Source organism: Heloderma suspectum, chromosome 1, assembly GCF_057233095.1.
Source record: "Heloderma suspectum isolate Gila_16-S chromosome 1, 16-S_ref, whole genome shotgun sequence".
In the NCBI taxonomy this organism is placed as follows: domain Eukaryota; kingdom Metazoa; phylum Chordata; class Lepidosauria; order Squamata; family Helodermatidae; genus Heloderma; species Heloderma suspectum.
The window spans coordinates 162,819,586-162,842,060 of NC_139458.1; the positions used below are offsets into that span (position 1 = coordinate 162,819,586).

Below are 22,475 nucleotides of genomic sequence, written 5' to 3' on the forward strand. Positions count from 1 at the left end.
ATTTACAGGAGTAGGGAAAAACTGCAGCAAGCATGCGGGTGTTGGAATCCATATTTCACAAGACTCCACTCCTTCCCAGACTGAAGCTTTTGGGCTTTACATGGCTGGCAGCACTGAGAAGGGCACCAGCCTGTCTATATGCAGGTCTAAGCTGGCACATAAGTTGTAACTATACACCATGGTTTGTCTGATATATTACTCTGGTTTAAAACATGAAAATGGCAACACAACAAGCAATAATCCTGTGTAGATGGACAGAGCTTCTACCCACAGAGTACTTCAGAGAGGACAGCACACTGAATTTCTAAATCAGGCCATGCTGGCTGGGAATTATGGGAGCTGCAGTACAACACATCTGGAGGACACCAGGTTGGGGAAGGCTGAGTTACTGTTTCATGGGAGATGGCAGCAATGTAAAATAATGTTTTAATGTGCAATTCATGTCTTAAAATGAATTAATGCTTTCTGCCTCAGTAGTAAGATCCTCCCTGCTGCCTCCATGTTTACAACCTCCAAAGCATGAATGTACCTGAACCCATTAAAAATAGCAAGTACATACCAGAAATAATCTTTGGAGTCTGGATTTCCACAAATCCCTTGTGAATGAGAGTTTCTCGAAATAGCTGGCAAATGCCAGACTGGAGGCGAAAGACAGCCTGGCTAGTGGAGGTCTGTAAAATGAAGATATTGCATTAAGATTCATAACTTAAGTTCACTTGCTGAACACAGTTTTCTTAGATGAGGACAAAGGAAATCATTAAATTATTATCTCAAGGATGCTTTATTACCCAGGAGCCAGCAAAATGAAGCTTTCAGATAGGTGGTGCACATAAGCAGCAACAGCAAGAGTAACAGCTGAAAATCAGTACTAAACATGGAGGCATAAGGGACCATTATTGCGAATTATTTACAGAGATATACAGGTGCAATGTTTAGATATACTTTAAGGCAGAGGTGGGCAATGTTGTTGGAGTGTAACTCTCATCAGTCCTAGCTGCATGGCCAATAGTGAGGGATGATGTGAGCTGCAGTTCAAAAACAACTGCAGGCCTAAAGATTTGCCCACTCTGCTTTAAAGGGACAACCATCTTCTACAGAGTGACTGGGTTCGCACAACATGACAGCCCATTGTGGGTGACAAGCCAGGGTGGGTTATCATGTTGTGAGAACCCAGGCCGATTCCTGCAGGTGGCTTGTGCAATGGACAACAAGCCACCTTAACAACCCATGGCTTGTTTTAGAGGTTGTTGTGCCCACAATGGGCTGGCAGGCTGTCCGAATCCGGCACTGCCAACCCATTGTGGGTTGCGGGCATTGGTGAGTGAGCCATTCAGTTATAGCAACAGAAACCTCTGCCACTCTTCCTGAACTATCTCATCTGTGCTGCAGTGACAGCCCCTCCACTGGTGCCCCAGCGGCACTTTGGAGGGGCAGTCACTCGTTCAGCAACACTTTTAAAAAACATTTCTTCGCGCCCTGACAAAACAGGGCTGAAAATTAAATTGTAATTATTTTTTCGGCCCCGGGAATGTGCACAAATGTCAGTGTAATTTTAAAAAAGAAAAGAAAAAAAGGTCAGTTTATTGCAACAGCGAAGGTGTGCAATTGTGGCTGTCAAACTATATATAGCCTTGCCTAGTATGTTTCAGCTGTCAAGGGGAACAAAGTGTACTTGGAAACATACACAGTAATTGACAAGCTGAGGCTGCATATACGCTAGTTTGACAGCCTTTGACAACTGACAGGTTCGAGGGGAAAGGGGACCAGATCAGCCACTTAGCAAAGTTATTTTTAAGTTCTGAAGTGTGGAATTCACCCTTCGGGGTTCCACGCTTCAAACCCTGGGGATGAAGTTGCTAAGGGTGTGATCTGATCCCTATTCCTCAATTTAACAGTTATCAGTATGTGCAAATTACCAACTGACAGGATGGGGAAATAGGAACAGATCACACCCTTAGCAGTGTTATCCAAGTTCTGAAGTGTGGAAGTTACACTTGAGGGTCCCTCCTTCCATTCCATCCCTTCCCGAGTCTCCCGCACGTTGTTTTAAGGCTGATCTACAGTCCACCCCATTTTCGGAGCTACAATTTGCAGTTTGGGCATAGTTGTAGGGGCTGTCACTGGCAAGGGGAACTAGAAGCGGCTTGGCCACTATAGCGAAGAGTGATTGTGGCTACACTCGGGAAGAGTGGCAGGGGTTTCTGCTGCTCTTGCCAAGTGGCTCGCCGCCCAATCCCCACAACCCATGACGAGTTGGCAGTGCTGGGTTCGGGCGACACACCAATGCATCATGGGTACAACAACTCCAAGAACAAGCCATAGGTTGTTGGAGTGGCTTGTTGCCCATGCACAAGCCACCCTGAGGGAATCAGTCTGGGTGGCTTGTCACCCATAATGGGTTGTCATGTTGTGCGAACCCTGTCAATGTCATTATAGTATTCTGCAACTGATGGCTGAATCTGTTCCCAAGTGGTTGTTACACTCATCCAAAATAGATATAAATACAATAAAAAATAATTTTTAAGGAACACCAGATGGGAACATTGACTAAATTGCTAAAATATATTTAAAAAGACAATAAAAAGTCATCCAAGTCCTGTTAGAATGAAGGCTGTATCAATGCTATGACAACACAGCAAACAAAAGTGGCTGAATACTTCTAGTAATACCAACAAAAATGAACTGTCAGGGGTGGGGGAACAGCCTTCCATCCATTATTTCCCCAACACAAAAGTTCTAAAATAAAGAAAAGCATGATATGTTTCAAAGGTCACATAATACGTTTCAAAGGGCTTGTACGATGGTTAACATATGTAATGTTAAACAGATTTAATAGGCCTTTAACGTTTAGTATGAAGAAAAACAAGGGCTGTTGCGAAGTTCATAGTTAATACAAAACTCACAACTGTTTGTGTTGGTAATGTGCTGGGAACCTACAGCTGTACATGTGTATAGTAGGTATAGGTTTTGTTTTTTCCTAAAGAAGGATGTGCGTCATACTACTCTGTTTACTACTACTTCTTTCAAGGTGCCTGCCTTTTCAGTTAGGCTGAGACGTGTGGTTTTTCACATGACATGCCACAATACACTGTGATATAACTTTTTTTTTTAAGGAGTGTGTGGGTTTTTCCTTTTACTATATACAGCCTTCTGCATTCTTTAAATCAATGCTCACCTTGATTGCTTCATGAAGGTAAAGAATTCACTAAAATAGTGAGAGAGAAAATGACTGGTATGATCTTGCTGCTTTTTTGTTTTAACCAAGCTCTTAAACCACAGCCACACTGGGATCCTAAAGATACAGGGTTAGAACAACCTGTCTTGTTTTCAGCTGTTGGTGGAAATGAAACCCTGATAGGAGGTAGATATGCAGGCTCACCTCTCAACAAAACTATGCAAAATACAGGGGACAAAGACGCAAAGAACACAGCTTGTGATGTCCTTAATATGACACACCAAATGTCCCATGGTAATTAAGAGAACAGAAACACCCATAGAAGAGAGTTTTAGAACATCTAGCAGCATAAACATCCTGAGCAAAGGGGAAAAGATTGATCAGCCCACACCCTCTGCCTCTGTTACTGTTGGAGTCTTTAAGAACTGCATCAGAATGAGACAGTGGGGCATAGGAGAGATCATCTGGTGCAGGCGCTAAGAAATCTGGTTGCTATTTCCTGAACTTTTGAGGAACTGGGTGCTGGTTATATTTATTAAATACCCAACGCATAGTTAAAACTAACCACAATTTCTGATAGAAGTATACACTGCAGTTAGTTGAAAATGGAAGCAGATGCTTCCAGTCTCCTTCTTGCGGCTGTGCTGGAGAGGAGAGGAGAGCACATGAACCCAAGGTGCAATTATGGTTCAGCATTGCACCTGACACAGCCAATCTGTACCTGTAAGAGGATCACTCTTAGGGTACTTTTACTGTTTAATAGCTAGCTAGAACCTCCATGTTCAGAGGCAGTATACCATTAAATACCAAATATTAAGCAATGTACAACAGTGAAGAGCTGATGCTGTCCCAGAAGCAACTGGCTTTGGTGTGAACTAGCAAGGCAGTTCTTCTGTTCTTTATTGGCTGAAATATCCTGACACAGTATACATCTTATTACCAGCTGCCGGGGAGAAACAACAAAGGACAAAGGCTACATAACCCTCGCATAACCCCTGCTGGCTGGGTTCGCACAACACAACCACCCACAGCTGGGAGTTGAATATTAAGTATGGCGCCCGCAGACACGGTAGCTCATCGTGGCTTGAATAAGCTACACCGAGCTATGCTGGGGTCATGCAAACAGCATCACTGACACCTTACTTTTTCCTGCCACAGAAAGTATTAAGAACACAATCTAATGGTGTGGAGAGGGTTATAACAGAAAGCTCACTTACACAAATAAAGAAAAGGCTTATTTTGCACCAGAAGAATTTACTGCATATTTCAAATATAATCTATTATACTTGCATAAACATAACCAACGTTATTAATATTTAATAGGAAAAACAATCAACTAAGTTCTCTTTAATTGAGTGACAGCCCTACAAATTTCCCTTATTAATGGAATCTTACTCCAAGCTGGAAATAAATATTCTCCACTTAATTTGGGCCTAAATTGCATAGGTGGCACAGAGTAATCTAGTCAGCTGAAATTCAGTCACTTTCTTTTTAAACTGCCTTCACAATTCCCCTTTCATCTAAAGATGCTTGCTCCTTGGGAGGAAAGCTATGGCAAACCTAGACAGCATAGTAAGAAGCAGAGACATCACCTTGCTGACAAAGGTTCATATAATCAAAGCTATGGTTTTCCCAGTAGTAATGTATAGCTGTGAGAGCTGGACTATAAGGAAGGCTGAGCGCCGAAGAATCAATGCTTTCGAACTGTGGTGCTGGAGAAGACTCTTACGAGTCCCCTGGACTGCAAGGAGGTCAAATCAGTCCATCCTACAGGAAATCAACCCTGAGTGCTCATTGGAAGGACAAATACTGAAGGTGAAGCTCCAATATTTTGGCCACCTGATGCGAAGAGAAAACTCTCTGGAAAAGACCCTGATGCTGGAAAAGACTGAAGGCAAAAGGAGAAGGGGACGGCAGAGGATGAGATGGCTAGATAGCATCACCGATGCAATGAATATGGACTTGAGCACACTCCGGGAGAGAGTGCAGGACAGGAAGGCCTGGTGTGCTATGGTCCATGGGGTCACGAAGAGTCGGACATGACTGAACAACAACAACCTTCTTGACCTGACTTCAACATCCCACTTGGGTCCAGCTTGCCAGGTGTAGCTCAGGAGTTCATGGCAACCATGGGCCTGTCCCAGGTGGTCAAGGGGCCAACACATGAAGCTGGTCACACACTTGATTTGATCTTTTGCTCCAATCAGGAGAATGATCCATGCATGGAGGTTTTATCTGTCTCCATGTTGTCATGGATGGATCACTGGTCAGAGCTGGTATCAAGGCTACTACCTACCTCCACGGGGGTGGAGTACCAATTAAGATGGTCTGCCCCCAAAGGCTGATGGATCCATTGCGATTCCAAAATGTCTTGGGGGTTTCTTGGCTGGTGCCACTGCCAACCCTGTCGAGTCTCTGGTCTCTGTGTGGAATGAAGATCTGACCAAGGTTACTGACATGGTTTCTCCTAGATGTCCTCTCCTACCCGCTTCCAGGCAAGCTCCATAGTTTACAGAAGAACTGAGGGAGCTTGGAAGGACGACTAGAGCACCAATGGTGGAAAACTCAACTTGAATCTGACAAGACACATCATAGGAATCATTTAAAGACCTATGAGGTGGCGATACGTGCAGTGCAGAGAGCTTTCTACTCTACACATATTGCATCCGCAAACTTGCACCCAGCAGAGCTGTTCAGGGTGGTTAGGGAGCTTAGTCAGCCCCCCACCCCCACTGAATCCAATCTTAGAGCCTTCAGTAGCTCACTGTGAAGCCTTTAATGAACTTGTCGCGGATAAAATCTCTTGGATATGACTTGGACAGCGTCGTGGGGACAGAAATCAACAGCAGGGTGTTCAGCAACTCTGCTTGCATGATTAAACTGGATCATTTTCAGCTTGTGACTCCTGGTGATGTGGACAAGCTGCTTTGTTTGGTCAAAAAGGTAACTTGCCCTCTTGATCCCTGCCCATCCTGGCTTGTAGTCCAGGGAGGGGAGATGGTAAAGCAATTTTTGCTGAATATTATTAATGCCTCCCTAAGGGAAGGTAATTTTCCATTGTGTCTGAAAGAAGCAATTGTTAGACTGCTCCTAAAGAAGCCTTCCCTTGACCCCCAGACTTCAATAATTACAGGCCCGTAAGTAATTTACCATTTTGGGGCAAGGTAATCAAGAAGGCAGTGTCCATTCACCTCCAAGCAGTCTTGGATGAAACTGATTACCTGGACCCATTTCGAACTAGCTTCAGAGCAGGATACAGAGTTGAGACTGCCATGGTCACCTTGCTGGATGATCTTCGCCTGGGAATCGATAGGGAGAGTGCATCCCTGTTGATTCTTTTGGATCTCTCAGCGGCATTCAATACTATCGACCATGGTATACTTTTGGATTGCCTGAGGGAGTTGGGGGCACTGCTCTGCAATGGTTCTGCTCTTTTCTCTCAGGACGATTCCAGATGGTGTCGCTTGGGGATAGTTGTTCCTTGAAAAAGGAACTATTACGGGCTCCATTCTATCCCTGATGCTGTTCAATATCTACATGAAACTGCTGGGAGAGATCATCGGAAGGTTTGGGGCTGGGTGTTATCAGTATGCTGATGACACCCAAATCTATTTGTCCTTAACATCTTTCTCCAAGGAAGGTATGACTCCTCTGAATGACTGCCTGAAGTCAGTAATGGGCTGGATGAGGAAGAACAAGCTGAAGTTGAATCCAGGCAAGACAGAGGTGCTCATCGTGAAGGGTCCTAACTAAGGTATTGAGATATGTCAACCAGTTCTGGATGGGGTTGCACTCCCCCTGAAGGAGCAAGTTTGTAGTTTGGGGTGCTTCTTGACCCAACCCTGCTCCTGGCACCCCAGGTGGAGGCAACGGTGAGAAGTGCCTGTTATCAACTTCGGCTGATAATGCCAGCTATGCCCATTCCTGGAACATGTGGACCTCGTAACGGTGGTGTGCACGCTGGTAACCTCTAGGCTTGATATCTGTAATGTACTGTACTTGGGGCTGCCTGTATATGTAGTTTGGAAACGTCAACTGGCACAAAATATGGCAGCCAGGTTGGTCTCTGGGACATCCCGTGGAGACCATATTACACTGGTTTTAAAATCTTTACACTGGCTGCCAATTTGCTTCCCAGTGAAATATGAAGTGCTGGTTCTTACCTTTAAAGCCTTACATGGTCTAGGTCCAAGGTACCGTAGGGAGCCCCTCCTCCCCTACGTCCCAGTCCGCCACCTCAGGTCCTCTGAGGGCTCTCTGCTGCGGCTGCCTAATGTGAGACTGGCAGCCACACGCAAGAGGACCTTTTCCTTTGCTGCCCCTCAGTTGTGGAATGACCTGCCGGTTGAAATGCGCCTGCTGACCTCGTTGAAGGTTTTTAAGCAGGAATTAGAGACTCTATTATTCTGACAGGCCTTCCCTTTTGAGAACTCTTGTTTCTTTTGCTGACTCTTGTATACTGTTATTAAGCTGTGTTGTTTTATTGTTGGATTTTTTAAAAAAAAGTTTTTAGTTTAAAGTTGTTTTAGTTATATGTTGTTTGTATATATGCTTTTATGTAAATGTTTTTTAAACTTTGTATGTTGTATTTTAATGTTTTAACTTTTGTAAACTGCCCAGAGAGCTTCGGCTATGGGGCAGTATAGAAATGTAAATATACTCATCATCATCATCATACAAATAATCAGAACAATTTAACACTTACTACATAATAATCTTATATATATGGGTAGGGGTAGGGATCGGAGTGGCGAGGGTGCTGGGGTAAGGAGAAGACGGTTCTGCTGCAACAGCATCTGGGATGTGTGCAAGAGCCAGCTGGAGAACTGACAGGAAAAACAAGCCACGACAAGTGCAATTGTCGTGGGTAGCGTGTGTTGTTCAGCAGACAACCAAGCCACCATGTCTTATTCACAGGGTGGCTTAGTGTTATATGTCTGAAGGACAGTGCAGGTAGGGAAGTCAGGTTAGGAATAAAGAAAAACTCACCTGCAAACTCTCTCATGCTAATGTGAGTTCCTATTATTCTTTCAGAATCTATTGTATTTGCAGTGTTTGAATTGTCATTTTAAATTTATTTGAAATGATTGTACTTCTGTTATTCTGTAAAGCTGGTGTCTATTACTCTGAATCTAAAGAGAAAGAGCACTAAAGACTTCCATCCTGGATATGGGGCTGCATATAAATTCTGACTCGAACACCTGACTTTCAAACAAGGAAAAAGTGAGCAGAAAACAACGCATCACAAAAGTGACTGTGAACCATTTACTCTTACTTTTGCAATTAACCGAACCTCAATGTTAGATTAATGGGGCGCAGTAAGGAAGAGACAAACCTTTTCTTATTCTGGCTGTCTAAAAATTCTTCTACAATATACATATGTACAACAGTACAGCAAGGAACTCAAGACTGTGCTAAGCAGTAAAGAAAACACACTCCTGGAACTTAAGCTTCAAAAGCAAACCTTAAATAACTTCTGAGACATTGGTTTCAGTGTTATATACTATTGCTCATAAAACGTGAAAATGAATATTGCTTTTGGAATGCTGGAGGCAATATTTTATCTTTCCTTTCAAGTACATCTCTACTGCGTGTGCGTGCACGTATCCATGTGGGAACAAACGCTTTGTTAAAGCTTAAGGAAAACACAGCGGTCTCCATGTGCAATTTGAAAGCTGATACATGTGCCAAGGCCCAATTCTCACCAAGGTGGCAATCCTGTGTCTCGGCTGTACCGCTCCAGGCTGCAGGTGGAGAGCTCTCAAATAATGCAGTGCTCCTCCATACGAAAAGCCCCTGCACATAGACAGCTAGGATTTCTTTTGTCTGGAGGAGCATAACATCAAGTGAACTACAAACACCCAGCCCTGTAGTCTGTAGTACTTCAGTGCAGGCACAGGTTTACTACATCAGTGGGAACTAGGCCTAAGCATTTTGAAATGGCATGTTAAAAGAAGTCAGGACATAATTTGATCCAATGTAAGTTTGATGGTCAAACTGCGATAGATATCAGCTTTAATACTTACTAACTATGGATGAGGACACACATTTCCCCCTCTTCCTTGCCCATGTCTCATGTCCACCCTCACCTTTTGGCCTTTATAAACAAGACACAGGAATTTCTAGATTTGGCAGATCTCCACACACCCTGGATGTAGAAATACCAACAGAATTTTTTCTTCTTTTCCCATTTACAATTTCTTTTACAGTAGAGCTCATAGAACAGCTAGATATTTCACTGTTCAAATGTTTTTATGAACAGGGCACTTTTTCCAGCTACGCATCATGCTGGGTGAGTGGACTTCTGCTCATGCAACATGACTTCCCCTTCCCCTCCTCCCCCTTCATCCCCCCCCAAATTTGCTTGAGGGTCCCCTAACTCATCAGAGCAGATTTAGGGCAACATGGGGAACTGCAGGGGGAAGGGGAATCCATTCCACCAACAGTTGGCGGATCAACACTAGGATTTCATCTTAAGATTCAGCTGTGGAACCTATCTTTAATGTTGGGGATCAGTGCAGAAAACAGAAGTAATGAAACGCAAGAGTTTTCAGTATGTGCAAAGGGGTTTCCCCACGTCTTAATCAGAAGGCCAAACTAAACGTTTGGGTAAACACGCATTGTTTTCTTTACCTTAGTGTAAGCACATGTGGCCCCAATTGCAGCATGGCGGCTGCTTAAAATATATATCGATACTCAATTGCCTGCAGCTTCTAACCATGAAGTAAGATGACTATTACTACATGCAGGGCTATGTGCTCCAGACTAAAAAAACGAAGGGCATAGTACTATGCATGTTTGGGCAGAAAAAAGTCCTACAACTCGTAGTTTACAGTTTAAACCTCCCCCCATCCATCCCCCCGCCACACCCCTGCAGGTGGGTTAAAAGAAGAAAAAAGCCTCAATTGACAAATAGTGGAACTATGCGTGATTACCCAAACATTGAATTTGGCCGTCAGTCAGAACCTAGATTTCTAAAGTGCAAGAGTTTGAGCCTCAAATTAATTAAGAACCAAATATTACATCTGAGACTGTTCGGAATGCCTCCCCCCTCAACACTGAGCAACAGCCACAACCCACAAACTTTTTTGAGATAATGGGGAGAGAGCTTCTCGATTGATTTCGAGGCAACTTGTGCACAAATACCTCTCATGTTAGGAATTCAAGCAAGGAATGAAAGAAAATGTGTCATGCCTGATAGGATACTTTAATACAATTGGCTGGCAAAGGAATCGGAAGATTCTTGCCCATCCATGTGCATGCTGGGACTGCTGCTCATACACAAGCTAAGGAAGGTGTTTTCAATACTATGAGTGGTAAAATAGTATAAGCAGCTTTCATGTTGCTGGAGCCAGCGATCTATACTTGTACTCATCTTCCAGTGGTCTTTCACCAAAATTGTATGTCTTTCATTAAAAACAGCTCCTTGCTTCATAAGAACACAGACATCTGAGAGGAGCAACAAAGCAGAACCAACATCATCAGCAGTCTTTGGCTACCTTCCTTCAGAGCGCACACAACAATTTTTAAGGAAGATGGTACTTCCAGAAAGATCAAAAGCAATCAGATAAGGTTGATCAGACAGGTGGTCTAAGATGCAGTTTTACCCTTCTATCATGCAGATGTTTACAGCAAAACAAACAGTCCACAATATTCCAGTATCCTCTGCAATGGATACTTGGTTTGTCATTCATAGCCACTTTGATCACTTTAAGCTCAGCCTATGCTTATGACATTGATGAGGTATTGGTAACAGAACCAGAGATGAACTGAGAAAATCCGTTTGAGTCCATGCCAAAGCAGGTAGATGTCAACTTCAGGGTAGTTATCTGTGCCAATAATTTTCTAGAGAGAAATTTAATTTGTAAGCAAATGCTGAAGTTGTCCCATCACTTATTGGGACACAATTTCAAACAAATAAAGCAAGGTGGCTGCTTAAAATATATATGGATAGCCAACTGCCTGCAGCTTCCAACCAAGAGGTAAGATAACTATTACTACGTGCAGAACTATGTACTGCAGACTACAAAAAAAGAAGAAGAAGAGCACAATCCTATGCATGTTTTGACAGGAAAAAAAGTCCTACAAGTCCCAGCATTCCCCAGCCAGCATGCTGGGAATTGTAGGAGTTTTTTCTGTCTGCATAGAATTGCACCCTAAATAAATTAAAATTCTGCATCAAGAAAAAAGGATTCTGCAACATATACAAGTTACACACACAGTAAGCAAATTTGCATTTAGTTGGCCTTTGTGGGAACAGAACATTGGACTAGATAGGCCTTTGGTCTGATCCAGCAAGGTTCTTATGCATCGTTTCTTATTTTGCATAATTTATTCTGGGTTTTTCTACTCATAGGGAAGAACACAGCCCTGCCCCAACAAGTGACACTTATTCAATCACTCTCCAGCTTCCAAGATTAAACAGCAAGCCTTACCCACACATTTTCAAACATATATTTGCATAAGGGCTAGAAATCTTTTGAAAGGAATCTAATTCTCAGGAAGCCAAATGTTGTGCTCCCATGGAATCAAAGCAGCCACACACAAACCTGACTACATGCCATCAGAAACTTAGGGCACAATCCTATGGCCACTAGACAGCAGCTAGACCGCGATAGGATTGTTCATTTTTCAGGAACCGACCTTGGAGCATGCTCTGAGGTCGGTTCCCAAAGAACCACCTCCCCGCCCCCTCCCCCGCTGCCTCACAGGCAGCACGGATCGTCCCCGGGCTCCAAACTCAGAAGAGCAATGCAAAGCGGGGCAAAAGGGGCATTTCTGGGGGTGGGGATGGCAGAAGCGTCATTAGGACGCTTCCTATGTGTTGTTCGGCTGTTCCCCTGCCCCTGCTCTGAAGTCTGTCTAGCTGGTAATGCAGGGTAGCTGAAGTGTGGAGAAGATCCCCTCCATGCTCTGCCCATCCTGCATTGGATAGGCAGCTGCCTATCCCTACAGGATTGCACGCTTAAACAACTGGTGATCTTGAGAAGGAAATGCATGGCAGTAGTAGCCTCACTTGTGGGATGAATTCTACACTTGATAAGGTAAGACGCAGATACAGAACTGGTTCACATGTAACTTTTAACCATAGTTTAACAGTACATGGACAACCTTAAATGAGTCTGAGCAAAGCATGGGATCTGCGCACCCTCACCAACAGCTGGGAGGAGGACTTGAGCAGAGTTTTGTTTCACCTTCCACAAAAGCTGACTTTTCATTATCCACAAACCACTGGTTTAACACAAAGTCTCAGCAGTTTCTAAACAAGCCAACTTTAAGCCATGGGTTATTTAACCAGAGTTTGTTTTAAACCATAGTCGCCGATTCGTACATAATGACTAAACTCTGTTGAGTCCTCCTCCCAGCTGTGTGGGAAGAGAAGGAGAGGGGAGTGCAGGTTCTGTTTTAAATCTGTTACTGTACTTTAAAACTTTGCATTGCTGCTTTGGTTTTTAGTTTTATTTTGTACTGTAAGTTTTAATTGTTGTGAACTGCCAAGAGTGCTTTGGCTATTGGGCAGTATAGAAATGTAATAAATATATACAAATAAATAAACAAATAAAATAAATAAATAAGCCCAACACTTGACTTGAAATCATTCAGACTCTTTCATGTAGTGCTAAACTATAGTATAGCATTATGAGCAAACTGGCCCATTATCTCATGATCTCCATCACCCACTACATTTGAGTCTGAGCCTCTATTCAGCATTAGGGGGTGTGGCTGCTCATTCCTCACAACCACTGATAATCCCCGTGTACTTGTTGACAGTGGGACATTAAAAGAAACAAGCTATTCCCTCTTTTCTTTTTACCAGCTATTCCCCTTTTATTTTTCTTAAGCTAAGCTCTTGGGAGTAATACTGTGACCCTGTGTCTCTGACACTAGGTAGGACTAATCTGGTGGGCATGGAGGTTCCTCTCATCACGGAGCAAGTAGAACTGGTAGACCTTGCCTCCAGATCAAGGGGAAGAGCTTATTCTTGAAAGCTTTGAACCCCCACTGGAGTCAGGTAAAGCATGTGTGCCTGGTAAGGAGAGGCAGGCAAGACTAGGGGTGAGATTTAGTCTATGGTCATTATTTGCCAGCTAAAATTAAGACCCAACTCACCGTTGTGTGTTTAGGAACAAGGGAAAGTGCAGTAGGATCTACAATTCTGTTAAAAACTCTACCACTATTACATACTAGCAACCAGACCCTTCTGTGTATAGTGAAAACACAGTTGTGTGCAACTGGAGTTAGGGCTTTCTCAGTGACTGCACTCATACTGTGGAATACTTTGCCCCATGAAGTTTGGATGGCTCCCTCATATTCTGCTGGCTAGTAGAGACATTTTTATTTTGGCATGCTTTTGCCCAACTGGGAAGGTAATGTTTTTATCTGGAGTTTGTTTTTCTATTCTGCCTGCGTCCATTGTATTTTGCTTATTATTGTGGTTAAATATGATATTGTTATTTCCACTGTTGTTAAGTGTCCTTACTGATGAGTATGCATTAGACAGATGGGACAGAAATTCTCATAGAAATAAAAATGAATGTCTTCCTCTCGGGGATCTTGTTGGGCACAGGTCTCAAACAACCACTTGCTCCTCTCCTTTATTTGAGAGATGTTTATGTTATTAATAGTTGGAGGAAATGCAGTGAGTGGGATACTAAGGATGTGAATGCTTAAGCTTAAAGGGAAGTCTAGGGTTACCTGGAGGTCAGGGTTATTTTCCATGTCCAAAATACACCTTGTAAATGTATTTTTAAACTGTAATTGAGGAAGAGACATGTATGTAGCTGAAAGGTGCAGAGATTTGAATGTTCCTTCATTCTTTTGAAATGTAACATTTTCTTTGTCATTCTGTACAACTTAGGATTTTTTTCTCTCCAACATAGATGCTTACAAGTGTTTTCAACTAAGGATGGTATTTCTTTCTCTCCATGTATCCACCCTTGAAGCCCCTCCTTATTGATACTCTAGTTTGGTGTTTGATGCTCAATTTCGGGAGTATTAGTAGTTTACTATAAAATGTAGATCCCTATTAAGAGAGTGGATGGGGAACAGGAAAATAACTAACGAAGGCACATGGAGGGCATCGAGGTCACTTAAGTCTTGATTACAGAAATCAATGCATCACTTAACCAATGATGGAGCACCAGACAGTTCAGCTAAACTGGACCATATCCCTGTGATGTATCCTTAGGTGGGTCTCATTAACAGTCTCATGTTTGGTCACTTGTGGATAGTAAGAATTGCCTGAATGCAATTAAGTAGAGAAACTTTTGAAAAATTGCAGGGACGGGGAGAAAGATGGTGGATTTTGTTTGTTTGGGGTGCAGGCAATGTGCTGCAGACAACACAGGTAGGTGTGACAGCTGGGCTGGTAAAAGTTTTGAGTAATTTTCCAGCCACTTTTGAGGACTTATTTGCAGCTATAAAAAGGAGTTTATTTCACTCAAGATGTGATCCTTGTCTGCATAAAGCCAGGCCAAATGGCTTGTGCCCTTTTAAATTAACCAAGTGCTTGATTTCTATGGAGGTTTTAAAAGATCAAATTAACAAAGCTCGTAATTCAGACTCAAGGAGTTCGGACTAACCAAAGAAGCTGTCCTTGACAGGAGAGCCATCAAACCACACAATTTAACAAGAGTCCGCCACATATCATGAAAACGCACCAGCAATACAAATAGCGCCAGGTGACTGACGTAAGGGAAGCAACCCTTCTGTCCCTCAAGTGTTACAACGGTGGTTGGGATCCGGCCATGGGACAGCAACGGCCACACCAGTAAAACACATTTACTCCTCCTGTTCTAGAATACAAGCAACCCCTTGGTTTTATGCAATACTTCTACAGGGTATCACACAAAATACCATTTGATCACCACACAGCTGTGCATGTTTCTGAGGAATCCCCAATTAAATCAAAAGGATTTGCATTAGAATAAATACATTTTTGATTTTGTAGTGAGTTATGTATTGTTCTACGTATTGTCCATCAAACACCTTACAGCACAATCCCACTCTTATTTATTCGTTAGATTGCCCTAAAGTGTTCAATGGGGCCTTACTCTCAGAAAAATCTGCAAAGAATTGCAGCATTAATGTAGCTAAACCTGAAATTCTAGACACTCTTACTTGGAAATGAGCCCCATTAAAGGAATTGGCTGTGACTATTTTACATTTTAATCATTCTTTCACGAAGAAGTCTTGGTGGACAACTTGTTTTTATGAACAATGAACAAAGTAGGGCTGAGTCAAAACCCGGGGTGGGGGTGGAGACAAGCTTCATGAACATTTTCTGTGCCTTGAGAACTGGGCCAATGCTCCCTGTTTTGCCACATTAAGTAGATTATTTAGCATGATTAATTGCCTCACTGAAGCACACTGCACTACTGCAGTATAGCAAAACAGAGATTAGTGGCCCAGATGAGCATGAACTCCACAGACGAATGCAGATATAATTGCTGATATTGACATTCAGCATTATATTGCTCTCAGTGGAATCCATGTTTGAGTGTGCATTCTGATTTGCGTTCAGATGTGCATTCTGATGTACATTCCAGTATGAAGAGATATGGATCTGAGCTTCAGAAGTAGGGCAATGAGATTTTGATGTCACCACGTAGCCAACTCTTGGCTATGTGGTTCCCTGATGTCATCATGTGTTACTGTGAGATTTGGCTGGATAACTGGGATCACATAGCAAAAGACCAAAAAGCAGCCTGTTAAAAATGGCATCAGAGCACCAGGAGATTAGGAGAACAATGGCTGCTAAGAGGCATGAAAAGGAAGGTATTCTCTCCCACTCCCCAGGGTGCTTTTCACTCCCCTCAAAATCACAATGTTCTCCTCAAAAGTGTTTTGAGGGCAAAAATTCACTGCAGCTCTAAAGAGAAATTGAAGAAGCTGCTGTGTTTTATACATGTATGTGTGCACCAATGGACATAATCTTCGAATTATTTTGAGGTTCTTACTTCAATGGCAGCTTTTTAAAGCAAAGCCTTGCAATTTCATGTCACATTTCTAAGGAGTTAAAATTCAGTGATGGCTTTTAGCACGATTATCACTGACTTCTGTTATGGTGAAACCGGTTTACAGCAACCCAATAACACAAATAATTAGAAGCACTCTTTTTACCACCCTCTTAACCATCTGATCAGTTTCAGGCCTAACACACTGGGTTCTTACCCTCAAGTCAATCACTCTGTTGTCCAATCTCGTATCCTGATTTACAGTAGCTCTTCCTTCCTGAACAGGTGCAAAAGAAAACACAATGAAAAGTGCACACACAGAAGAGAGAGAAAAAGTTATGCATGTTTTGTAGCACAAGGTATCTTTGGGTTTGTTGCACATTCAGGGGAAACTTCACAAGCTGGCCACACCAAAGAACCTCAGTGCCTGCAACACAGACACCTGCTAAGCGTCTAACATATTTTGAGTGAGTGACGTCACTGCACCAAGAGACAGCGGCTGTGTGGTCTGTGTATTGTATTGCCTCCGCTGAGGATATTTCTGTACAGGAGCTTCCTGTGCTCCTGATGTGAAGCTTAAGCATGAAGTCAGAAGGTAAAAACAACTGAAGTAGCAGGTGCAAGCTGGTTCCATCATTATCACCATCCCTAGCTGCAGCTAGGGGACTGGGTTAAGCCAAACTCTGGGCAGCTTACAGAATTAGGATCTACTGAATGATCCCCTAGAAATATGCAAACACACCTAGATTTGTTCCAAGAACAATGGGGAAACTATTTCCCTGCACCCTTCTTTTTTGGCCTTTAAGAACGTTGCAAGCCAATACTGCTGTTGCCCTCCCTTTTTAAAATCATGATCCCAAGCAGCTGGATTGAGAACATTCCATCTGGTTGGTTTTGTCATCAGCCTATGCTTGGGAAGACTGGAACAGCCTTTTTTGAGACTGTTCTCAGAAAACAGAAGGATGAATTTTGGGAACCTCTGACATTAAGTCTTCCCACAGCTCTTACTAAGACTGAGATTTTGCTTCGGTAGGACAGTTTTGAACATCTCTTAGCAGATTAATAATCAACACAAGAGCATCTTATCTAAACCCTGCTCAGTTCTCTCTCTGCCCTACCCCGCTCCTCAAGATCATGCTTATGAAATCATTTCCTGAAATGAACAAAAGACAGAAACTTCAGGACTACAGACCACACTTGTTAACTATCTACACATAAAATCTTGGAACACCAGTCATTGAAATAGCTTAGCCCTCAATGTGTTTACTTGTAGTAAGCATTATTTTCTACACCTGTACTAAAGAAATATGAACAAGAGAGAAGGTAATGCTTGATGACACCAAAATTCAAGGATTTTAAAATGAAATTATGAATAGAATCTTGCTTAACCATTTACTTTTTTTTAACATAATGTTGTTTACATTGAAAACAATATATTTTCACCTCTTCTCCTTCCACTTCCGGCCGAATAGCATCATCCAGCTGCAAGGGCAGTCGGGGTTCAGCCAAACTGATCACATATATCTGAAATAAATAGTTGAAAAAAAAAGTGCTGCAGAAACTGTTGAGTGTTTTACAGAAGCCTATTTTGGGCAGAAATATGAAACAAGGTTTGCATAATGGTTTGCTGTAGGAATACAGAATAAGTCTGAAAAACAAAGACAGACATTTATTTGGCTATAATTTTATGGCAATACCAGACACATTTAATAAAAACACTGCTATCGTAAAGTGGCGTCCTCTAAACTTTATTATGGGATGATACGACCTCATGGACCAATTTACAGCACAATCCTATGCATGAATGCTCAGATGAAAGTCCCACTGAGTTCATGGGACTTACTCCCAGGCATATGGTTACAGGACTGCAGCCTTAATGACTTAAGTATTAGTCCTGACATTGGTGTTTCTGAGAACTCAAATTCTGTTCCAAGTAAAATCTCTTCAATCCCTTCATTCTTTACAGGCACAGTGACACAAGTACTATGGCATATATTCTTGCAGTAATGGTGGTAAAGAGGCAGCTAATGCCTCAAATAGAATTATAACCTTACTGCATATGTTTAAAAGAGAGAGCGAGAACAAAAAATAAATTAACATGCTAACAGTATAACAATAAAATGTAAGTGCGTTGAATAGGAAAAATATAGGGGTAGAATCCAAAAACCCATAAGTGGAATGGAAAAGGGGCCGATTCCCCCTCTGCAGCCCCTGTGCCCCTCAAATTCTGCTCTGGAGGATTGGGGGATGCTCTGGAGCAGATTTTGGGAAAGCAAGGGGAGCTGCAGAGTGGGAGGAAGAAGCCATCTAATGCAAGTGGAATTCCACTTTCATGATGTTGGATCCTGGGGATCTTTTATCAATCATCTGATAAAGTAAATATGTAATTTCAGTATTTTTGACTAAAGCATATTCCAATCCATTTCCCATGTCACATGTTCTCAGAACTGGCTTTTATTCTCCAACTACAGGTGACTGAATTTAAGTTGTGTTGCAAATGCAGAATATATGCAATGTTTTGGCACTGCATGAGTTGAAACAGTACTCATTCTATTAAAACAGGCCTGTAAGCCATCTGTCTCTCAGTGAAAAGGAAGATAAAATGTGGCCGACTCTCTAGCATGTTTTATGAGGTTCACTGTCCTTCACCTTCATCCCAGCCCCAGCTCAATGTAGAGGTCAATATTTCAAAGTTCTGGAGTTTTGGACTTTCCCCATCACTACTACTACCACCACCAGAGAAAATATAAGTGCTTCAACCTTCCAAGATTGCCTGGAAGACAGTTAGAATGTAAGTGTGTTGTATTACCCATAAGCAGCAGATGTTTGTATATATTGTATTATCCATCTATTTCTGAACAGATTTCTGGGGAAATTGTGAACTAGTCATTCCTGCAAAGAAAAGCAGGTCTCTTAGCATTTGCGCCTCTTGAGAGAAACAGATTTTAAATGCAATCTAGAACTAGCCATTTAGAAAACAGATGGAAATGAATCTTCTCTCTCATGCAAATAAAACTGCTTCATGGTTACCCTCCATTTCTATTTCAATTGAATCTACAGCATAAATCAATTTATTTTTTGTTACCTGCTTTCATAAATGCTTACCAAAAAGGGCTATACTTGGGGAAAGTATTCATACAAATCCTAAAATTAACATTAAAAAATGATCATGGCACATTTTAATTTGCTTAAAAAAATATTACCTTTTGAACGTGTAGTTCAACATCTTGCTGAGTGCAGCCTCCAATTTTATGTGGCACTTTCCTTACAACACCCTCAATGTCAACAATGCTCTCTTTGTTGATGCTGTAAATTAAAAAAAATAGTCGGTTTGATAACTATAGTTATCTCTATACTCTCTCACAGTGGAGAGTATTCATTTGAGTTTTAGATGTCCATGAAGATAAACTAGGACCACTACAATAAAGCATTTTAAGCAAAGATGTTTAGAACACTTCATTAAGAACTAAAGAAGAAAGGGTCTTTTGCTAAATTATTTCTCAGCTGTGATAAATTAAGAGGGATGAAAAGAAGGAGAGCCATAACAAGATTTCCTCAGCATTTCATATTCAATAATTACATCATCTATCTGGGAAGCATTAAGCAAAAATAAAGTTCTATGTGCAACTGAGCAAGGCAACCATTCTACCAGACAGTCAGGTGTATTTTAAAGAACATGCACTTTAAAGCAAAGTGCAGATAAAGACAGAACAAGAGGTGAACTTAAAGGAGCATATTTGGGTTTTGCTGGTGGCTCAAGCATGGAAAAGCAATAATGGAAAAGTGCTAGGGATGCATTTTCTTTGAGTCAAAAAATAATTCATCATGCAATTATCTGCAGAGTGGGTACAGAAGGATTTTCTTCAGTCAAAAAGGTCATAACCTCCATTTTTTTAAAAAGGGAAAAGTTACCAGTGCATTAAAGTCTGTTATCAATCCTGGCTTCTAATAGCCTAGCTCCTTATCATATTGTGATGTGCATTTTATTTCTATAGCACTCTTCAACATAAAAGAGCATTTTACAATTCTGTCCATCTACCTTCACAACTATTGGCTGAAGCAGGCTGGCTGAAGACCAAGTGACAGTTTTCCTTAAGGCCATTTTGTGAGCAAGGATTTGACCCTGGTTCTTCCATGTCCAAAACCCCAATGCGCTGGATCTGTAGATGTTGCGCTTCTAAACAAAGAGCTTGTGCATACATTGGCTTGAATCCAGAGCTTGTGTAAGTGCTGCTTGCACTTGAGTCCCCTGAAAAGCCTCTCTGGAGAATCAGGGAAATCGGAGAAAATTGGGCAGAGGCATTTTGCAAGTGGAGCCCTTGCAAATGTTAAATGTATATCATGCTGGGTACTATCCTGCCTATCTTTTGAAATTCTACTTAAATATATGTGCTCAAGGCAGCTTACAGAAAATAACGTGTCAGATAAATAAAAGACACCAGTGGTCAACAGATCGCGGCAGCAGCAAACAAAATATCCTACAATGCATGTTCAAATACATTACTTTTCTTCCTAAATATCATTAAGGAGGACATGGGTAGGCCTCACTTTCACCGCTTGCTGTCCTTTTCTCCCAGAAAGGACTCAGAGCAAAGGCTGTCCTTGTGCATTTTTGACGGGGGTTAAGGCTCACATGGTTAAATATGCAAGACTGAGATTGTGAGGCTTTTATAGGTCAATACCAGCAGCTCATACGCTGGTATATTCCTTCCTCACCATTCGCACCTGAAAGGAGGTAGGAAATGATATTCTGCAGCGACCAAAGCTAGCTTTCAAAACGTTTTCACTAACAGCCCCACACCAACTGTGTTACAGTAGCTGATCTTCAACATTACTATGGGATAACTGTAGGAAGATCAGCAAGGCGCACACAGCGTGTCAGATGTACCCAACATTAACACACATCCAGCCACAGTAGCAAACTGTTCATCCAGGAGCAATGTAGGGTCTAGACCAGGGGTCCCCAACATGGCGCCCTCTGGGACCTCCAGTGATGCCCATGAAGTTCTCCACTCCCTGCCCCCTTCAAAAATTTATTTTTAATAAAAACCTTGAAAAACATTAGAGTGCCAGGTTCTCCTTCCTGTTCCTGCACCTGCTGGAGATCTTGTCAGGCAGGCAGGCAAAGAAATAGTTGCTTTCTGGTCCTGCCCAATCTTCTACCCACAGAAACCTTTTCCCTTTCCTCTCTCTCCCTCTCCGCTCCTATCTCTAGCCTTGCATTTCTCTCTCTGCAATCCCTTTTCTCACTATTTCTCTCCCTTCCCCATTCCTAGTCTTCTTCTTTCTCTTCCTTTCTAGCCTTGCTCCTTCTTCCCCTCTACCTTGCGATTTCCCCCTCCCACCCAGCCTCTAGCCTCACTATCCCCGCCCTCACTATTCCCCCCCCCCACACCTCTTTAGCTCACTTTTTAGCTCACTCAAATAAATTAAGAGAGGAAATACACCACCATATTCAGGTGAATAAACCCTGGTGAAGTCCAGATTTTTTAAATGCACCTGCTACAAAGGATCATTATATTTTATTTTTATTTGCATTTTAAATCATTTGTGGGCTGCCTTTTAGGGTAAAACCCTCTCACACTCCAATCAGTGGTATATCAGGAAACAAGAATGAGATGTTTAAATCTGAGTTCTCTGGCCCATCATTAAATCGCACTGTGAAATTGCAGGTTGCCATGAAGGCTCTTAAAAATTACTATCATTTCTTGATCTACCAGTTCTCCCTGAAACTTCTCTTTAAGTTTTTATCAAAATAGCGCCTGTTTTTAATGGTACATTGAAAGAACTTCAAGGTGAAAGAGAATACTTTTGGCACTTTTAATGTTTTTATTTGACTCATTCAGGAGTTCCTACAGCCCCCCATTCATCCCTCCATTTTTTAATAGCCCTACTGGTTGTTGTTGGCTTACTGATTAATATGAGGGACATGAATTTCAGAACATTCATACAAATTTCTTCCCAACTACATATTAAGGTGATTAGCAAAACAGAATGAATTCTTCAGGCTTAGTATTTCTCACATGGAAGCACTAGTATTATGCACTAGTATTAAAGAAAAATCCGAACATGGCAAGGTGCCATCTTCCTACCCCTCATCTCATCTGCACCAAATGCCATCCTCACACTAAGACCTCAGGTTCAAAATACTCTTGGCTACACGGTTTTATGGAGGTTTGGGGTTATACAGGCCCAACTACTGTAGTGGTAGATGGGGATCATGGGGGAGAGGGGCCAAATGTTCTGTCTGCTGATGGACTTGCTGGATAACATGTCAAATCTAAAAGATGTAACAGGGATGAAATAATGGGCATGTTAGAATTCTGAACAATAAACCAGAGGTC

General features: G+C 42.1%; 1 protein-coding gene across 2 annotated transcripts in view; it reads right to left on the minus strand.

The window, feature by feature from the left end:
- DARS1 (aspartyl-tRNA synthetase 1) overlaps positions 1–22,475 on the minus strand; it is a 65,703-nt gene that overhangs the window by 15,391 nt on the left and 27,837 nt on the right. For both annotated transcript variants that reach the window (XM_084809437.1, XM_084809444.1), the window contains exons 5-8: positions 19,335–19,437; positions 17,575–17,655; positions 16,349–16,408; positions 560–671 (exon numbers count right to left, since the gene is read on the minus strand). In XM_084809437.1, the coding sequence (XP_084665563.1) occupies positions 560–671; positions 16,349–16,408; positions 17,575–17,655; positions 19,335–19,437 (356 nt within the window). The remainder of the gene's footprint in view (positions 1–559; positions 672–16,348; positions 16,409–17,574; positions 17,656–19,334; positions 19,438–22,475) is intronic.